The following is a 21,471-nucleotide window of genomic DNA, read 5'->3' as shown; positions in this document are numbered from 1 at the left end:
TGGTTTACTTAAGTAGTATCTCTTCTAGTTCAACTACTAGTTGTGTAACCATTCCTTACTTTGCCTTTATATGAACCTCTATTGCTCATCCAATTCCCATTCCCATCCATATCCCTCAAAACTCTTGTCTATAGTCTTCTTCTCTTCTTTATCTACACCTTTTTATGGTACTTGTGAGTTATCCGGGCTGCCGATTTTTTCATCCAATATGGCCATTTCACATTGGATATGTTTTAAAAAAAAAGGTTTCATGGCCCCCCACCACCGTTAACGCCACCCCGCTATTGACGCCAACCCGAAGCGTGGCGAGCGCAGCGAGCCCGGGAGGGGCGGAGGTACGCGTCCTCCGACCTTTTCATACCCCTACTATCCACGTCGGCGTGGAGTTGAGAATAGAATAGTGTGGCGAGCGCAGCGAGCCACCGAGCCCGAAGCTGCGCTCGCCACACTATTCTATTCTCAACTCCACGCCGACGTGGATAGTAGGGGTATGAAAAGGTCGGAGGACGCGTACCGCCGCCCCTCGCGGGCTCGCTGCGCTCGCCACGCTTTGGGTTGGTCTCAATAGCGGGGTGGCGTTAACGGTGGTGGGGGGCCATGAAACCTTTTTTTTTAAAACATATCCAATGTGAAATGGCCATATTGGTCAATTTCACATTGTCATTTTATTTTAACATTGCTGTCTATGGGAAATCGGGTCCATCGCGTCTTTTAACATTACTGTCTATGGGAAATCGGGTCCATCGTGTCTTTTAACATTACTGTCTATGGGAAATCGCGGGCATCGCGTCGCGGTCCCTTATAACGGCCACGACCGACGCGATGCCCCCGATTTGGGGCTAAATCGCGGGCATCGCGTCGGTCGGGTGTCCTTAAGTTAACTAAACTTCAGGACAAAATCGGCAGCCCGGATAATTCACAAGTACCCTTTTTATTCTGCAAACTTCTTCAGTAGCTTTTGCTTCATTTATCATGTCAGTAATACCATAATGTACCGATCTGCCTCTGTTTTTCTAATTCGCCCCACCACCAGGCTTCCTCTTCACATCATCCCCCGCATCAGATTTCTCCCATGTGCAGCACGTATGATCGGCTCTGATCCGATGCGATTCGGAACGGATGTCATACACATGCGATTACAACCAAAGAGTGTTGACATGTTAAATAAAATTCTACTACTATGCTATTGATTTGTGATTTCTGTAAAAATAAAAAAAATACTGTATATTAAAACATACAAAAGGCATTTTGTTTGGAATAGACTTTACTGCGCCAGAAATGGTCTTTAAAATATTTTCATTCAAGTCAAAATGGATAAATTATTTTTGTCATGGAACAAAATAGAAGTTTTTTCTGATTTTTCTTTAAAGTATAGAATGTAGAATTTTTATATATATATTTTTTTTTATAGTACAATTACCATAGAAAATAATAGCTACATTGGACAAATCACACAGGATAACAGTCAGTTCATTTAGAATTAAACTAGTTTAATCTCCACCTCTTCAGGTATGAAGTTCCAGCAACACCCATGTACAAAAGTAGTCCAGTGTCACTTGGTCGCTAAGGGCTTGAGGGTGGTGAGCCTTTAAGACTGCTGAGTGCTGCGTGAATTCGAAAGTGCAACCTGGATTCCATGGAGTAGTCTTTATAATTGTTTCTGTATGATGAAACAAAATAACAATTGATTAGCAAGATGCCTTTCTGTCGCAGACTCGCTCACTGACAAACTGCACTTACTGCAACACCCAAACCCATAATCTCAAGCCGCAACCAATTACGATTTGGTACTCAAAATGCTCAGCTCCTACTGTACTTTGCCATGTCATAGACTGTGTCCGAAAAATGTCAGGCAGGTGCTGATTGGCGGGTGGTTTATTACTCTCCATTTTATCACTTTTGAAGCTTAGTGCATCTGGTCCTTAGTCAGTTGTGTGACCTAATTTGTTGCATTTTGCAGTCTGGAAAACTAGCAAATACAATAGGATGCAGGGATCTTTTCACTGAACTTGTACAATGGCCTGTTACACAATTTAAGGGATATTATTTCTATTTGGAAATACTGTTTGTCCATTATGTTGCCCACAGACTTAAACAATAGGTAGGGTTCAGTTTATGTAATTTCTTTATATAAGGACCCATGTATATGAGCTCTGGCCTACTCTAGCGATAATAAAATAACCATATAATGCAGCATAGTAAAAGTGACTGGCCACAGAGGGAAAAAGTAGCAACTGAAAAACCGCTGCAGACCTAAGGATAAAATTTGGAACTTATTATGTAAGTTTTTTGCTCTACACAAAATTATCATAAAACCATATTCTTTTAACTATTTAAACCCATTAACTATTAAATACACCGCTGCTTGGTATTTGAAATCGACTATAAAGAAACTTGCTGATAGGACAAGCGGTGGAGCCTACATAGCCCTCAGCTGTAGTGCAGTCACAAATTGCCTCTCCCATTTGAATGCCCGATCTGTTCTCAGATTTTAACAGTGCAGGTCTCTTTATCCTCCAGTTCTAAAGGTTGTTTGTATATCCCATCAAACTGGAACAACTATGATTTGCACCTCTTCTTCCAAGTTCAAGCCTGTATTTCACCTGGTTTAATTATACCATGGGTGTCCCAAAATGAAAGGGATGTTATGGAAAATCTATATTTAAGTATTCCAAAACACATAAGCTTTGCATGCATATTTTTTTGTTGTTGTCGTCATTTGTTAATGAATCATCAATGTGGAAAAAAAGCCATTCCTACCTCCAGCAGTCCAGACTGGAACCTTGTCCAAGTCACAACAGCAGCACTAGGCACAGCGGTTCCCTCAGAGGAATGCAGTGGTGTGGCTGCTCTGCAGAGGGGTGTTTGCTCTGCAGGCGCTGGGCAGAGTGTGGGTTGTGGATGGCTGCTCACTTAGCTCTGTAGGCATCCAGCGAAAGAGGGGGGGGGGGGGTTTGCTTGCTCTGCAGGCAACCGGGCAGGGAGGTGTTTAAGGTCGCTTGCACTGTGGGCTGCTGGACAGGAAGGGAGCTTGCGGAGGCCATTAGCTCTGTAGATGTCAGGTGGGAGGGGGTTTGCGGAGGCCATTCGCTCTGCAGGCTCGGGGTGGGTAGGGAGTATGCAGAGGGCACTTGCTCTGAAGACGCCGGACGAGGAAGGGGTTTGCGGAGGCCACTTGCTCTTCAGGCAGGGAGTAGGTTGTGGAGGTCAGTCGCTTGCTCTGCAGGCTCCGGACCAGGCGAGGAAGGTGTTTGCGGAGGCCACTCACTTTGTAAGCACCAGATGGGGAGGTGGGAGTGCAGACCGCCGCTTGCTCTGTAGGCTACTAGGTGCACAGTCCATCTATGGCTGCCATCATTTAAAATCTGCCACGTACAGGGAGCAAATGAGGAGCGGGTGCGCTGCCAATCCTGATTTGCTACTGGCTTACATACACACACACTTCATTTACTTCTAGCAATGATGAAACATATAGTGAAAACCTCACTTACTTTGCAGATTCAATGAACCGTATGGCTTTATCTGTATAACCTTGGTCTTTATATAGGAGTCCCAGCTCAAAGTAGGTAAATGGCAGTAAGTAGTGATCATACTTGAGCCTCTTTTCACTGAAATGTCAGACAAGAGAGCTCTGGTTATATGAGAAGGCATTTGCTGTATTTTACATACACCTAAATAACACGTGAGAGAAAGAAGATGCATGATTGATGTGTCACAGATACTGGATGATACGGGAAAACATATTTCCAAAAAAAGCAGTAGGGGTCATATAGGAGCTGCATTAAAAAGTAAAACATTAACTTAAATCAGAAAAAGGTGTACCACTACAATGTGTGCATACCTCTGTGTCACTTGGTTGAAGCAAAGCTCAGCCTGTAATAATCTACCCAGATGTTTCAGGCAAAGACCTTTCAGTAACTGGACAAGGCACTGGTCATCTCCAAAGTATTCTGTTGGATCTGAAAATGAAGTCACTAGTGTTAGTTTGAGGAGGATACAATAAAGCTGTGTGTTTAATATTATCTTTATGGATCTTTACTATGTCCACAGAAACCAGATTACTGTCCATGTTATGGCGATGAAACAGTGTCCATAATATCACTGCAGATTCATACTGGAGTATCCAGACTCCAACAATGGATGTTTAGGTGATAATGTTTAATATAAATTTAATCACATTATATACATAAATATATTATACACATTCTAGTTACCAGCCTATCACAATGACAGAACAACAGTAATGTCAACAATGAATGCTGTGTGCACTCTAATGGAGCATCATATGAATTGCAATGTTTGGTGCCACAATGGACAGTACAGTGGCAAACCAGGGGTGTTTAATGACCGTGATGAGTGGCGACTGGTCAGAATAGTTTGTGATAACACTAGCTCAAAATCACATTCACATTCAATACAGATAGTACCTGATGTGTATCCGGCATGTCAGTGCAGCATTCTATAGCTTTCATGAAATAGGAGGAGCAGGAGACCCAACCGAGTGCCCCTGTTAACACTATGACACCAGACACAATGGAGGATCTGAGCTTGCGATATCACCAATTGAATCCTGTGCTACTGGCAACATGTGCTATGGTCCGACGAGTCAGTGATTAGGTTGTTTCAGGGTGACTGTAGTGTTTGTAGGGCATTCCCCAAGAGGCCATGGACCCCATTTCTCAACAAGGCACTGTGCATGCTGGTGGGGGTTACATAATAGTTTGGGGTAAGTTTCGGTGGCATGGATTGTGTCCACTGATATGCATGAACATGTTACTGACTAGTAACCTCTATGGTGCATTGATTGATGACCATTTGCAGCCCTTAATGGACTACATGTAGCCCCACAACGGTGGAATATTCCAGCTGAATAATGCACCATGCTATAGGTCACAAGTTGTCCAAAAGCTGCTAAATGGGCTTTCTGTAGAGTTCTAACCAATGATGTGGTGGCCACATTTGTCTGACATGAACCAAACTGAGGCTTTATGGGATGGTGGAGAGGTTCATTTGCACCTAAGACCCTGCAGGTACAAATAGTAGGGAGCTTTGGCAAGCTGTCGTGATTGCGATGATCATTACACAGATGTTGGACTGTTAAACTCCTGACAGTTGGGATACCGACTGACAGGGAGTATTCTCCCTTGTGGGGATCCACGACCCCCATAAAGCGAGCATAGCCACCGAGCCTGCAAAAGGGCTTTGTTGCGCCCTCCCCCCACTCTTTCAATCCTGGCAGTCAGGATTCCAACGTCGGACTAATGACTGTAGGAATCCCTACGTAAGCCCTACTGTCAGCATGCTATACCACACCACCTATCAGTCAGAGGAGACATAGATTTCCATTTATTATGCTATTGTCCATTTTTTGCTATCTATAGAATTGCTTCCCCTTTAAAGCAAATACTTTGGCGACGGTTTCTGCAGTCAGAAAGTAACGCTATGCCTAAACATGTGCAGCATATGTGCTGCTGGGTAGAGGCTTAACTAGAACTTGTTGGGTCAAATAACATTATTAATAAGCCTTCACTCCAATGCTTCTAAAGAAAGACCACATTCTCAGGAGCATTCATTCATTTTGTGCCCCATAGTAGTACCCTAGTACTAGCAACAGTGTTGTGCACTTCTGGGTGCTATGATGGACAGATGTGTGAAAGGACAAATACTAGTATTGTATTAAATTCTGCTAAGGGTAAAATAAACTAGCTTATATTCGTATTCGGTACAATAAAGTATGAATGTGATTCTGAATGTCCCATGGAGAGTATTATACTATGTTAGTATACTATGAACATGATAAAGTCTACTGCTTTACTATTTCAACATAAAATGACACTTCACACATACTTGTTTCATTTTGTAAAGCAGTTTCGGCTTTCTCAATAGTAACCAGCAAATTTTCCGTGAGGTCAGACCTTCTCCCGACTATTGCAAATCCATTCCACATATACATCATTTCCTGTAACATAAGAGGATGGAAAAACAAATACTACTTAAGGTACTTGTGTATTATAACGGCGCCCGATTTCATCCAAATCGCATCCGATATCACATACGATTTATTGGCCGATTTTCTGCCGATTTTCTGCCGATTTGATCTGCAATGCGATTTTGCGTCCGATTTGCGTCCGATTTTCGGCCGATTTTTTGCCATTTCCTGATGATTTGCATGTTATTCCTTCCTTGCACACCCCCAGGTACTATGCGATGGTATGCGATGTGATTTTCGGGAAAATGCCCCTGATTGTACAATTAAATATCGCATAGCAACGCATGCCAGCAAGTGGTATGCGATGCGATGTGATTTGCAATGTTAAATGCACCCCCATTATTAACACCACCCCCACTATCAATGCCAACCCGAAGCGTGGCGAGCGCAGCGAGCCCGCGAGGGGCGGCGGTACGCGTCCTCCGACCTTTTCATACCCCCACTATCCACGTCGGCGTGAAGTTGATTTTAGATAGTGTGGCGAGCGCAGCGAGCCACCGAGCCCGAAGCGTGGCGAGCGCAGCGAGCCCCGCGAGGGGACGCGGATTACTTTACATGTATTCCGCGTCCCCTCGCCACGCTTCGGGCTCGGTGGCTCGCTGCGCTCGCCACACTAACTAAAATCAACTCCACGCCGGCGTGGATAGTGTGGGTATGAAAAGGTCGGAGGACGCGTACCGCCGCCACGCTTCGGGTTGGCGTTGATAGTGGGGGTGGCGTTAACAATGGCGGTACATTTAACATTGTAAGCACCCATCAGGGTGATTGTACAATTACAAATCAAATCGATTCACATGCATCACATGCCACTATATTGCATGCGATGCACTACGATGGAAATCGGGGGTGTGCAAGGTGTGCAATAATGGAACAGCATGCAAATTGGCCGGAAAAAGTGAAAAATCGGTCGAAAATCGGCCGCAAAATCGCATCCGATTTTTCCATGCGATTTGCGGCCGATTTTCGGCCGATTTCGTGGGCGCCGTGATAATACACAAGTACCCTACTTTTAAACAAATAGCAATACATTTGCTAAAAAAAAAAAGCAATAAACTATTTAAAAAAAAAAAACTATCAAAATGTATATTGTACAGAGTAATGTCAGCATACTGTATTCTGTTGCCATTTACAATTGGTAATCCTGATTATACAGTATAAAAGGTACATATTTTGTATGCAGATTAATTATTTTGTCAAGAATGTCACACAGACCTGTGATACAAAAGTAAGAAAGAAAAAAAACCAAGACTAAACAGAACAAATAGAACACGCCCACTATGGAAGTATCTATATGGAAGTATCTATAAATAAGCCAATCCCCACAATTTTAAAGTTATGGGTTGGATGCTACCCTGCTGCTTATTGCATATATATATATGTATGGTGTTCTATTCCATGTACTTCTCCAGCATGGTCTTGGACTGCAAGTCAATGTTTTCTCATTATGATTTAGTGCAACCATTAACTTTGGTATAAATCATTGGTCAGCCCTAATTAGGTCGACCCCATATGGTCAACATGGCATAGGTGAACTGGGTAACAAGGTCGACGGGATCATTAGCGTGACACTGAAATAGTAAAGGTCGACATGGAAATGGTTGATACAAAGTAAGATAACACAATTTCATTTTATTTGTGGGTACTATATGAAACCACGTGTAATATGGTCATCTTAGTTTTCAAAATGTTACCATACTATTTTTTTTTCCACATGTGGATCAATTTTAATACAGGTTGAGTATCCCGTATCCAAAATGCTCGGGACCAGGAGAATTTTGGATAACGGATTATTCCGTATTTCAGAATATTTTAATATTTCAATGATGTATTTTGAAGTATCTTGCATTTATGCTGTATAAACACATAATATACACACAAATATATTTTATTACCACATAAAATACACACAAATATATTTTAATTGTTAAAAAAACAAGGTTTCAAAACGTGAAACAAAATGTGTGTACTATCTCAGCAGTGAATTTGAATGCCAAGCAATCATTGTCTTGCACATATATAGTGCCAGTTACATATCATGTCCCCAGTGATGCTGTTACAAATGTCCCCAGTGAGTTTTTAGCAAAAAAAAAATTTTTTTTCACTTTCTGGAATGTCCGTATTTCGGAATAATTCGGATAACGGATATTCGGATACGGGATACTCGACCTGTACAACTATTTAGCAAAAAAATACCGTTGGTGTGGAAATGTTCTCTTTTCTATCATACATTTAGGCTTTCTGAGATTAGCCTGCAGAAATGATGTTACTTGCCAGCCGATGGCTAAAATCAGCCTTCCCATAGTATAATGTACCAATGAACTCACAGTTCGGGGTTACACATGTCATGTACAGTATCCATCTTACCAAGACTGGCAGAGTCAGTTTGACAGGATTAGCAGCTGAATATCTCCGGGACTTCCGAATTGCAAATTTTTCTGTTGGGATGGATTTCCCAGCAATTCTTTGTTTCAAACTTTCTACTTGCCTGTAACACAAAATTATATACTAAGCAGCCATTAATACAGGCTGCTCAAAGCCACATTAACACAGACCATATGCTGCTCTCAGCAGAGAGCTCTGTGGTAGGCACAGAAATATAGCTTTTTAGGTACTTGTTTCCTAGCACGGCGCCCCCAATTTCCATCGCATCACATGCAATATAGCGGCATGCGATGCGATTTTTAATTGCACCCCCATTGTCAACGCCAACACGAAGCGTGGCGAGCGCGCGAGGGGCGACGGTACGCGTCCTCCAACCTTTTCATACCTGCTCTATCCACGTCGGTGTGGAGTTGATCTTAGATAATGTGGCGAGCGCAGCAAACCCCACGAGGGGACGCGGATTACTTAACATGTATTTAATTGTACATTCCGGGTCATTTACCCGAATATCGCATCGCATACCATCGCATACAGTATGCCATGGGCGCCGTGCTAGGAAACAAGTTCCGCTTTTTATACTTCCACACTATTTTCTTCTCAAAATACAATTCATTCTTTTTTGTGATGAAGTTGAGGCAACCTCCTAATTAAACGCAAATGTTGGGAGAGCATGAAAGTAACTATTTCAAAGAGAGTCTGTCTTATCTCCTATGAATTTCCACATGTACAGTAGAATGGGCAAGAGAGAGAACACTGGTGGGAGAGATCGCACCACACAGAAGCAGCAGCACTTCACCAATGGAGAAACGCTCCTCTTGGAACCTCATTGAGTGCGTTGGGACAGTACTGAGACCACATGCAAAAGGACAACAAGACCAAACTGAATATATAGAGCAAGATCTGGTGCAATGTATAACATATACTCGTCAGTGAATGTGTACTCCTACTAGTTTACACTCACTGCCACTACTAATCTTTGGACAGTCAATACAAGCCAAAAGGTGGATAGCTTTGGAAAGGAAGTAACACAGGCAGACTGAGATATGGATGCAATAGCACAGTTGGAAGATGCAGCTAACCCTTTGATTTCTCAGGATGGTTGGGATATTCACACTATATTCTGGCCTTGGGCATGCGCTGTCCCATACACACCCCATACCCGCTCAACAGGGCACTGCGAGTGATCTTGCAGAACAAGATCTGCATCTATGCATGTGCAGAGATGTAAGTCAGTGAACCATCAGGAAGGAGCAGACTGCGGTGCTATGGGCTTAGGGTGTACTATAATGTAAATATAAACAATTTAAAAATCATTTCATTTGAACCGTAAGTTATAAATATTTCCCTAATCAAAACTTCTATACACACACAGGGGCATTTTAAAGAGTGCAGGGGGCCCGTGTTCAGGCTCCATGCAGACCCCGTCTAGCAGTGCAGGTCTTGGGGAAATCTGTATTGTGCATGAGTAAGTTACCAGGAAAATGCCCATAGCAGCCATCTTTCCAGTGATGTGTGTCTGCAGTGATGGACAACGTGGTGCATGGTGTGCGTGTGGGTCCCCTGAATCCAAAGATCATGTGCCCCACTCACCTTGCACCCATTATAGATACGCCAATGCTTAATACTGTACTTAATCTTGCTTTGTGTATGTGGTCTACATCTGTAAAACGCTTATTATAGAGTGTGTGTGTGTGGGGGGGGCAGATATATCAAGCTTAGTTGGTCAGACAATTTGGACATTTGGTTAGTTGAATAAAAGCTTTGGTTAGATGTGTGGCGTGCCTAATGAGAACAGTTGTGGGCAGTACATAAGTATTTGACAATCATTTGGGTCTACACTCGCTCTTGCGACCCTCTCCCGGCTGCTGCCTCACCGCCACCCACCCTGGTCACTTCTCATGCCAAATCTATACATAAAGAAATACAATAATGCACAAAGCTCTCAATCTCACCTGAACAAGGCAAATACATCCTCTCCTGTGCTTTTTACAGCATCTTCAGGAAGCATGCTCAGTATTGCCGCTTTTTGGAATACATAAGTTGCCTATAATCAAAGAGATAGAGTGTATTAAAAGACCATGTCATTTCATAGTACCATTATTAAAGTGTTTTTTATAGACATTTCAGCAGCGCACCTTCCACCTTTAAGATATAAAATCATAGCACATGTAGAGTTGTGGCCTTTGTTATAGCAAGGATATGTGTCTCAGACAGTTTGGGAGATAACTTGGCATGACTTGTCTTGAAAAAGTTCCCAGACTACCACGGGGACGAAACGCGTTGACGTCATCACTCTGTGGATTGGAAACCCATTCAGCAAAACTTTCAGCCTGATTCACAGCTGAAGCGCAGCTCACCCCACGCTGCTGGCAATCAGACCACGAACTGAGCCTCAGCACAGGTACACCATCCGGCTCCCCGCTGATCTCCCAGCCTGAATCACAGCTGAAGTGCAGCTTCTACGCTGCTGGCCATCAGCTGCCTCCACCGACCGCTCGCCACACTACAGCGGGGGTCAATCATCCGGCTTCCCATTTGGGCAGAAACACGCTTTTACCACCAACTCACCCCGTGTGCCGCTGCGGCCAGGACGGTGACTCCGTCACAGACTACAGGCGGACTACACCGGCTTGCTGCCGAAGAAGGGTGAATGCCAGGTCTGTAAGGTACACCACCTCCCCGAAAAACAACTGGGACTATTTGCCGGGACCTCACGCAAATCAGCACGGAGAGAGTGCTACTCCAAAAGGGTGAGCATAACATACAAAACCTGTGACTGCAAAAATACCTTCCTGTGCTACTTTTATTATAAACATTGGGCAGCTTAAATATATTTTTTCATACTTCTCCATATATTTTTTGTGCACAAATTGGACTTTCCATACTGGTACCATTAAATCATCATTATATGCATATTATTGCAAACTTCTATTCATCAATGAAAGATTGCTGAACTTTTTAAATTTACTACAATTCATAAAATCGGGATTCCAACTCAACATTGATCTGTCATATATTTGATTTTTTATTATTTTTTATACTGTATAAATTGTGTATTTATATGTTTATTTTTATATAAAGTTTATAACAGCAACAGTGTGTCAATCATTCAATTTCTCCAGCCGAATATACTGTGTTTCTAGTAATATCATTCAGCAGCGCAAACTCACTTCAACTCCCTCCATTTTTAGATAACTTGGCATGGTCAAAACCACTTGGAAAAAAAATATAAATGTGTTCCAGTGACTTGGAGGATTTGAGCATTATAAAAAAAATGCCAGTTATTAAAGATCTTAAAGAATGACCAAATCACCATTATATAGATACTAGCTAAGTCTGCTCGAAGCAAAAGCTTTGAAAACTAGTCTGCTTCCTTGTGATTGCCTCTGTGTTTCTGACACAGAGGCAATCTGTTAAAGAGGCTATGTTAAAACAGTCATTTTTAACCTTTATTCACGCATAGCATAACTGATGCTAAAATTGCTAAGGCACACCATCATTTTTTGTTTTAGTTTTAGAAGAGATATTTTATAATTTCTGCTCTTCTCTAATTGAAATGAATCAGAAAAACAAATTGCATTAATTATACGTTTTTTTTGCCACTATTTTTAAATGTGATGTCATCCTCCCTCAGTGGCTGTAAGCACCTGCTCCCACAGGCAGCTCACTTTCCCTTGGTGGGCAGGAGAGAGGAGTGTGACGGTTACTGTGGTCATAGATGCTCAAGACCCAGGAACCTCAAATGCCATTACGATTAAAGTGGGGGCCAGTCTTAGATACAGTCTTCCTCTCTTTCTCTTCTCCGAGGGTGTAGTGGCGATAATTGGGGTGTACGTTCTAGGAGTGGATTCCTTCTTGTAGCCATCACTAGATCACTAGTGGGAACCGAAAGCTTCCAGTAGAGCCCTTCATTGCTGGACCTAAGGTGAGGTGCTTCTGTCAGCACCTCATACTCTGACATGATTCCTACTGGAAAGCCTGCAATAAAAGCCTCTACCCTCTTGCACCTATGCAATAGGTTCAGTAGCTCAGCTACAGTTGAGGATCTAACAAAAGAAGATCCATACAAAATTCATAAGACACAGCTACTTCAGATGCAGGAGGATTCTTAAGTCCAGCTCTTTCAAAAAGGAAGAGTGAGAAGGCAGAAGGGTCACTCCCCTCAGGTGGAGGAGATTTTTTGGGGGGTGGGAAGCATGAGCCCAGCCAAACACAGTTTAAGCTTTCCTGGAAATATCAGTTGTGTACCTGCTGCCAGTAACTGCTACACATAAGTGGGGTATTTCCACTATGGGGTTAGCCAAAGCTATCACTATTCCTGCTCCTAATGCAATGTCTTTAAGGGACAATCCTTATAGGCAGATCAAAGCATGGTGAAATCCATCTTTTTGGACAACTTCCCTTATTCAGTTTGCTTAGGGATATGCTTTATGATGACTATTTGTCATAACAGTGTTCTTTCTCCCTCTCATATTCCTTTTATAATATTTTCTTTAGGCTTTGTTAGCAAAAAACAAAAACAGCTGATCAGCGTATCGAGTGAAACAAGCCTGAGATGATGTGCCAGCTTTGAAATTGTCCAGGGTCTTCACTCCACTTACTTTCTTTCCAGTGTCCCACATACAAATGGGAAAATCAAACTGTGAAAATCATTCAACGGAGAGGAAGTTGCACATGGGTTTGCCGCTGGCCGGCAATCGGTGACATTTTCAAAAATCATTTGCAGACTTGCACAGGGAGGGTTTTCACTCTGTCTAGGTGGCAGCAAATTCGCACAGCAGGTATCAAGTCAGAATCAGGCCCTTAGTCAGCACCAGAAATCTAAATGTAGGTCCCATACAAATAAATGTGCCATTTGGAACATACCAACAAGGATCATGCAGGTGTAACATGATAAAGTCAGGAAAGTAAGAAAATAGGTAAAGCAAATCAAACAAAATAAATGTAGTAAAAATAAAAATAAAAAAAAGGATAAACTTTGGTTCAGTAATCTTTGCTTAGACCGCCCCCATACACACATCGCTAGCTCGAGGGGAATCGCCTAGCCTACAGCCCTCTGCATGTATGATTAATCAGTATTGCCCATATGTATTTGCCATTACAATGGATTGTGACTGAAAAGGTCAAAAATGCAACAAAAATAAAACATCTGCCTAAACAAGCTTACATACCTTTGACCACTTGCTTTCCTTGCACAGCAGGTCAGCATAGTGGTAAGCCTGCAGCCAGTCCTGCTGGAAAGAATAGCTCCACATCATCTCCCAGTAACAGAGGTGGTGAATCTGCTTCCATTCATGCTGAGAAAGAATGCATTTCTGGAAGGTTGCCTGCGCCTGCACAATAATGAAAGCAGAGAAATGCTTCAGCAATAGGGGACATGTGCGGAATGGGGTTTAAAGTTGCAGATGGTAACTTTTCCTTCTTGTATATAAACTTAAAACAGAGATAATAAAATATACCACAAAATAATCTGAATACATTTGTGTCTGAAATACACTTCCCGAATATCATATTTGTGAGACCTTACATTGCCTCCTTCACTTTCTTATGTCATCTAGCCATCTTATTTACCACTTTTAGGAGGGTTTAGAATTGTTTCCCCTCTCTTTCATGCATGCAATGTAATACTAATGCATAATACTTGCAAACTAACTAGTTTCCTGAACATGGGACTACCACTGTACCTTATTTATAGCAAGCAATTCATGGATACCTATATTTCCTACTTCAACCCAGTAGCGCACGCAGGGGGGGGTTCTGGGTACCCAGAAACCCCCCCCAGGAGTCTAAGGGCCCTAGGCTGAAAGCTGAGGGTCCCCTCTTTCCATGGGTACAAGAATTTTAAAAATCGGCCCTTGGGAACCGGAGATATCTGACTTCAAAGCAGTGGTCCCCATCCAAGCCTGTTAATTGCTCTTCCAAGTCAGATATTTCAGGTTCTGTCTAACTCTCTGAGGGTATATTCCAAAAGCTGGGATTCTCCCCCATTGGTGGACACTAGTAGCTTGTCTCTACTGTTCCCAGAACCAGAGATATCAGCCTTCCAGCAGCTGGTTACTGCTCCAGCTCCACACACCTGGTATGTAGTTTTATATACTCGTTGGCAGATTGCTCTGCCTCCTGAACTCTGATCCCCTAGTCCCCATTACCATTTGGTAGGTGGGATTCTCTAGGTTTTAAATCCATTAAAATCTAATAAATGTATTTCTGGGAACTGGAGATATCTGCAGTCAAGCAAGCGGTCTCCCACCAGAAAATTATGAATAATAAGCCCACTCCACTATACACCTTTCCTCTGCGTATTAAACATCCCCAACCACCCTGGAAGTTATGTGTCAGGGCCCCTTCATTCAGCCCAGTGCCCCCTTCTCCCACTCCATCTCCCACCATCTGTGCAGTAAAGGGGTAATTAATGGAAATTACTGATCCAGGCGCTACATGCTGAGCAGTTGATATAATACCCCCTACCACCCGGGGGACATCAAAGCTTCCCCCACCCCTACCGCTGGAGGATCAGTAGTGGCCCCAATACATTGCTATGCCCAGGGGTCTACACTGCTGTTGACGCCCCTGTGTCTATCTATAATACTTTAACTGACCCGGCATATACTGGGTCACCTAAGTGTCCATCTCTGTGGTTTGCTCCGCCCATCTGGAAAACCCCTTCTGAAAATCCTGCGTTTGCCACTGCAACCAGCAACATATGTTTATTGGACTTCACAAGTCAGGAAAACATCTCTAGTAGACAGTTTCTAGTTTGTGGTTGGGCTAAGAGTACCCCACAATCACATCACAAGAAGGTAGTATAATACCTTAGCATTACCTGTTCAAAGTTTCCTTTGAGTACATCTATCCGAGCAGCATAGAACAGAATTAGAGAACCCTACAAGAGAAAATAATTCACAAGAATAGTTTAATTGATTCAGAAATGTAGCTAGCACATGTAAGTACATTTAAGACCACCTACATTGGGGAATTTCTTGAGGTAGGGTTCAATAAGTGCATCTGCTTCTTGGAGATTACCTTCCCCAGTACCTAGAAATAAGAGAGTTGTATACTCAAGATTTTGTTTATGAACATATGAAAGGTTCCCGGTTTCAACTCTCATCAGACAGTTGGAATCAAGGGCATAACAATATAATCCATATGTGGGGTTTACTTCTAATACCTGTTAAAATTCATATTAATTGGGTTAGGAGCACATATGATGCTGTACACACCGGGAAAATGTGCGATCCTACATTTCTGGTATCACTTTGTGAATAAGAAAACTTCCGGATTTTTTTTTTTTTGTTCCTTAATACTAAACATAAAGACGCATTATAGAAGCCATAGATACAACACAACCTATTATAGTAAAATATTGAAAACTCTACAAAAAGGTCTAGTTCCATCTATAATAACGATTCACACTACATTAGTGATTCACAACTTCAGCCTTCAGGCACACTAACAACGCATTAGTTGGCATCTATGTAAGAGCCTTTACATTAATATACATGTAAAGAATTCATATTTTTGCTTGGATCAATCTTCTTTTGATCCAATATGTTTGTTCCACTACCACACAAATTTCATAGATCCAGATAGCTTACACCACACAATCAGTTTGACAACTATTCATCTCTAATGCGACTGAGATTGGCCCGACACACCCCCTGGCATGCAGCTATCTTTTCTCAGAGATATTATTAGATCCCAACTACAGATGTGCCTTCATCCATCTAGCATCAATACGCTACACAGCGCGAGATGTCAGGTCCCGTGCAACTCTGCTAATGTCAGGCTTCTTTTTTGTCAAAAATGCAAATTTGATGCATTTCGGTAAAACAAAAAAACAAGCGCTTTCCAAGTCGCACTGGCTCCACAACATGGTTGAATAAATCCAATACACAAACTTTTTCACCACAGCATTTCAATTTGCTTCATTTTGTATACGTTAATGAAAATAAATTAGCCACCCTTCTATACAGACCATTGACACGGGGTAGATTTATTATAGCGGCGCTCAGTAGCGAGGCGAAGCAGGAGGGGAGAGCGTCAAGATCTACTAAGATCTTGCCCGCCGAAGCGGGGGAGCGCTAACCCCCCCCCCCCCGCCGGCGATGCCTCCTCCAGCTGACGCGATGTCTGCTTCTCCCCGGCCGGATGGACTGCGCATGCGCGGGATCTCGCTACTCACGTGAGATCCCAAGCACAGCTCAGAGCCAGCAGCAGGGACAGCGCTGTCCCTGCTGTGGGCATAGGGCATCGACTCCTGCAGCTGTCAAAGTCAATAGCTGCAGGCGGCGGAACGGTCAGCGATGCTGACCGTTCATAAATCAGGCAGGCGCACAGTACAAAATATTGTAGCTTTGCTATGTCTCCTGCCCCACACCGCTGCACATAAGACACCCGCTCAGTGGGTGTCATAGATCAGGGGAAGCACTATCTTTTGCAAATAAGATGCACTTTAATGGAAAAAAATGCCTTAAGAAACATTGCGCGCTACACGGCATGGCGTGACTAGAATGTTTAATGTGCAAGGAGGTTAGATGTTTGTGGACACATCTGTAGATGGTTCTTCTCCATACAGTAACTGTTATAACAGCTGTTATGACTCCCATTTAATTTTTGGCCAACTTACTTGAACACTAACATGTAACCATTTCACATAGTTGATATATTACTACCTTCAGGTAATAGAATTGCCACAGCAAGTACAAATATATTAACATGGATATTTAGCAACAAAAAGGTTTTTACTTAAATTTGACAGAGTATCTATTATACATATTTTATAAATCAAGGTCTCTTGACAGGTTTGGACCCAACAATTAATCGTACGAAAAGGTAAAATACTTGAAGTTGGTCAATTCACCGTGGAAGCTAGTACTACGGAGATGAAGATGGACAATAGAGTCCAGCAGGGAAATGTAATAGGGTTCAACATTGCCAGAGTTGCAGGATCTTCGCAATTCTATGATGTTTTTTTAAAGCGGCAATCACTTATACATTGAAACCATGCCTTGTAAATGATTGTTGCTTTAAAAAAAAAAATGTCCATGATTGGCACCTCTAGCAATCTCTGGGGTAGATTTATTAAGCTCGGTAAAGTGATCAAGTGTCTGGTTTTTATCGCCGGCCAATCAGCTATTAACTGTGACCTCTCTTAGGGGTTTATTTACTAAGAGTTCTATGTCAGATGGGATGTTGCTATGGGCAACCAATCAAAATCTACTTCTCATTTATTTAGCACCTTCTAGAAGATAATAGATAGACTCTGATTGGTTGCCCATAGCAACATCCCATCTTAAATCGAACTCCCATTGTAGTAAATAAACCCCTTACTCTTTGGTTTTCATTGCTGCAACATTTACCTGGAAGCTATTACATAATACTCATCCATGCCCAAATAACTTCTCTCTTTGATCACTGTAATCTATTCATTAGCCAACCAACCTCCTCCATTACCTCCCTTCACTTATCTTTAGTTCTACCTCCACTGCCCCCTACTACAAATTGCTCCATTAGCAGTATGTCCAACAGAAAATCAAATTCAATCTTCTCTCACGTTCATAACCCTCAATCGCTCTCCACCTCCCAACATTTCCCGCCACATTCACACACACCCATACTCATGTCCACTGACTGTTGGCTCTCCTCCTCCTTAATTTCCAACATCCACAACACTTAACGTAATTCTTTTCCTTTTATGTGTGTAACAGTCTTGTATGATGTGTGCCTACATAAGTGTGCTGTATGTTGTTCTTTCCACTGTTTAACACCACATAAAAGAATGATAAACATAAAAAATAAACAAAATTAAAAAGAAGTTGTACCTCTACTTAAGAATTCCTACCCCCTATAATGCATGCATTTTATTTGACAGCTTTCAGTATCACAGAGAATGAGAATTGTTTGAAGCTTCTCACATCCAATCACACTTATATCACCCTTTATAGCAATAAGCACCCCTCCTGTTCTATATCATTCCCAAAGCAGCCATCAGCATTTAATGCATTAGAACGTCATTTACACTTCTAAGTATAGCTATGGGTGATCCACTCAGAGTTGACCTGTAGCCCGCAGGAACTTACCAAGTATCAGCGAGATGTAAGTATGATAAAACAAGAGAGTGAGGACACACAAGATGGCTCTCAAACTAGCTCCAGAAGCTCCTTCTCGTAGTTGGAGAAGACCCACTTCCTGTCACACAAAACAAATGACTGTTATGAAACTTGGCTATGTATTTAAAAAAATTACCTTGAAACAAAAAAAGAAGCATGGGACAAAAAAAAAGGCACAGGCTTAACACATATACTATGCCAGGTAATACCTCTGAGTTAGGCATCATGGGTGAGATTTAATAGGATGAGAGATTCAGAAAGTGAGAGATTTGGTAAGAAATCTCCAGGTTTTTTAAAGCGGCAATCATTTACACTGCAAAACCAGTTTGATTTTGCAGTGTAAATGATTGCCGCTTTAAAAAAAACCTGGAGATTTCTTACCAAATCTCTCACGGTCTGAATCTCTCATCCTATTAAATCTCACCCCATGAGTGTTCTCTTCATAAACACTGTGCTAACAATATGGTTACCCAGTGGTTCCCACACTGTGTGCTGTGGCACCCTAGGGTGCCTTGGGGGACTTGCAGAGGTGCCCTGAGTTAATGGTCCAGGACCAATTCAAGTTAATTATGTCCAATATAATAGTCAAATTATGGACAAACAGAAGTACATTTTGTCCATTCCATTACCACATAACTGATCCTAAGGATGAGATATAAACACAATTTATTTAACTTAATATTTGTTTGACTTTCTCAATGAGAAACCTTTAGCCTAGGGGTGCCGTGAAAAAAATTCTGATGCTTCGGGGTGCCGTGATTCAAAAAAGTTTGGGAACCCCTGTGTTAACCATAGTTGTATATGGTTCTGCAAATCAGCCAATAGTTACCCTGTTTCCTGAGAATCCAATGAATTCCAGTAGCCTGAGAATCCTTGAAGGTAAGAGAGAAAGCATCTGCAGAAACAAAAAGCACAGTTACAGTATCTGTGATATTGATGGAATACATAACATACAGTGCAAAGTTCAGCTTGTGGGCCATAAAACGATCATCCATTGCTTATTAGTTCTTTGTCACAGACAAAAGAAACCCTTGAGCACAGCAAAAGCATAATGCAGGATTGGTGCAGCATTTTGGATAATAACTTCCATGGGTTGTGTACTTCACCCTAATAAGGTACCAGTTGCAGCAGTCATTTTGATTACCCTGGGTGGAATAGATTACCCCTAAAAGAAATTACCCAAAATGGGTTATTTCAATGTATCCTCAGGTCCATGTATTTTTCATCCCATCCACAAGTGCACCAGATGAGGCAGTCATGGTGGGCGCACTACGAAGGTTACACTGTAGTAGACGAGCCATACAAGGACTCAATGCATATATTGGAAAGCAAATACTTGTGTAATAGTATGATAATCCCTTCACAGAAACATCCACGTGACCCACATCCTGCCCGCAGAGAAACCATCTGAGGCAACCAGCTTGGTGCACTGCATAGGTCAGCGCTGGCAGGGTGTGCAATCTGTGGAGGTACACATTACAGGAAAAGCACATGGTGGGGTATATGTGTGCTGCAGGGGTGGGGGGGGGGGAGAGAGAAAAGACATGAACACACCTTTGCCGGGGACGGACAACAGGGAAATATTTTGAAATCATTTTCAAAGAATCATCAATGTCCAGGAATCATGAGAACAGTATAGGTGGTTATTAGAAGGAGGGGTGCACATTCAAGTATAGGGGAAGTATTGCTACGTAGGCTGGCCCTGGTGCTTCCCCTCACAGCTCCATGCTCACCATGAGGGGTAACATTAATCCAACCTGCAAAACATACTTACAGTAGTCAGGGGATGGGTAACTGCTAGAAACACAGATATCTTAAGACAGATTAGCACTATGGGCTTGGGGTTACTATAGCATTATATTATCTGGGTGAATGGGGTGACTTTTATAGTACTTGAAAGGGGATTATTTACTAAAATGGGAATGCTATTGAAGATTAGATGTTGCCCATAGCAATCAATCACATTCTCCGTTTTCTTTAGAACCTTCTAAAAGATTTTATTGTATTCTTAGAATCGTATATTGATCAGGATGTCATGTTGGTAGGAGATGACCAACTTTTATAGGACATACCAGTACTAAGGACAAGAATAATAGTTGCTGAATGGGCAAGTAGTATGCATTGCTACAATTTTCCCCTGAAAATGGTATCATTATGAGCAGCATGCCACTAACAGGTTGAAAAGTGAACCCCCACCCCAGTTGCTTACTATATATAAATACTGCATGTGTGTGTTAAAATACGTATGTATGTATGTATGTATGTATGTATGTTTGTATGTATGTATGTCATAGGTTTCTACATGGTTTGATGGATCTGGACAAAACTTGGTACGCATAACCTTCATTATCTAACTTAAAATCCTGGCATGGTTTACACTACAAACTACACCCCTCTCTGGGCCATATTCGGGCACCTCTTCTTTAATTTGGATGAAAACACCACAATGTGGTCCAGCTTGATCTGGATCAGGATTTAGGGGGGTTAGGGTCCTTACCAGACCTCACAGCAGAATGCGCAGGTAAGTAGTTTGCAGGGAAATAAATGCATTGGCGGTTGGGAATACAGGGGATTTTTATCAAACTCAAGACCAGAGGGAGACTCCAGAGTAAAGCAAGAGTTTCCCATCAAATGCAGCAGGATAGGCAACTATGGACTAACCTCTTATGCAAAGGTCTTGACCATCAAATTGAGTAGAACAGCAACTTTAGTCAAGATATTAAGATCAAAATAGTAAAAGAACATCACTGTGTTTATAATGAACAGAAAATAATTCAACAAGGAATAAAAGGTTAAAGGTTGCAGTGTAAAAAGCCTACCAGATTAAAGGCTCCAATGCCTAGTTTAACACCCCCTTCAAACTGTTTGTGAATATCACTTGAGTCCTTATCTTCTTGTGTCATTGTTGCAAGAACTTGGTGGCATTCCCTATGGCAAAAAAAAAAAAGAAAACAAAAGAAAAATAGATTTTTCAAAAGACAATTTTTGAGT

At 42.1% G+C, this 21,471-nt stretch overlaps 1 protein-coding gene across 2 annotated transcripts in view; it reads right to left on the bottom strand.

Annotated features, from left to right (window-relative positions):
• Positions 1–1,469: 1,469 nt before the first annotated feature.
• Positions 1,470–21,471, bottom strand: part of TTC39B (tetratricopeptide repeat domain 39B) — a 128,178-nt gene continuing 108,176 nt past the window's right edge. For both annotated transcript variants that reach the window (XM_083185805.1, XM_083185815.1), the window contains 12 exons: positions 21,300–21,408; positions 19,310–19,375; positions 18,451–18,559; positions 15,339–15,406; positions 15,195–15,254; positions 13,543–13,704; positions 10,324–10,415; positions 8,354–8,474; positions 5,848–5,959; positions 3,842–3,959; positions 3,492–3,608; positions 1,470–1,660 (listed from right to left, as the gene is read on the bottom strand). In XM_083185805.1, coding sequence (XP_083041931.1) covers positions 1,564–1,660; positions 3,492–3,608; positions 3,842–3,959; positions 5,848–5,959; positions 8,354–8,474; positions 10,324–10,415; positions 13,543–13,704; positions 15,195–15,254; positions 15,339–15,406; positions 18,451–18,559; positions 19,310–19,375; positions 21,300–21,408 — 1,231 coding nt within the window. In that variant the 3' untranslated portion in view covers positions 1,470–1,563. The remainder of the gene's footprint in view (positions 1,661–3,491; positions 3,609–3,841; positions 3,960–5,847; positions 5,960–8,353; positions 8,475–10,323; positions 10,416–13,542; positions 13,705–15,194; positions 15,255–15,338; positions 15,407–18,450; positions 18,560–19,309; positions 19,376–21,299; positions 21,409–21,471) is intronic.

Source organism: Crinia signifera, chromosome 1, assembly GCF_055691185.1.
Source record: "Crinia signifera chromosome 1, ASM5569118v1, whole genome shotgun sequence".
NCBI lineage: Eukaryota > Metazoa > Chordata > Amphibia > Anura > Myobatrachidae > Crinia > Crinia signifera.
The sequence above is the reverse complement of the archived record's forward strand: the minus strand, read 5'-3'. Positions and strand labels throughout refer to the sequence as shown.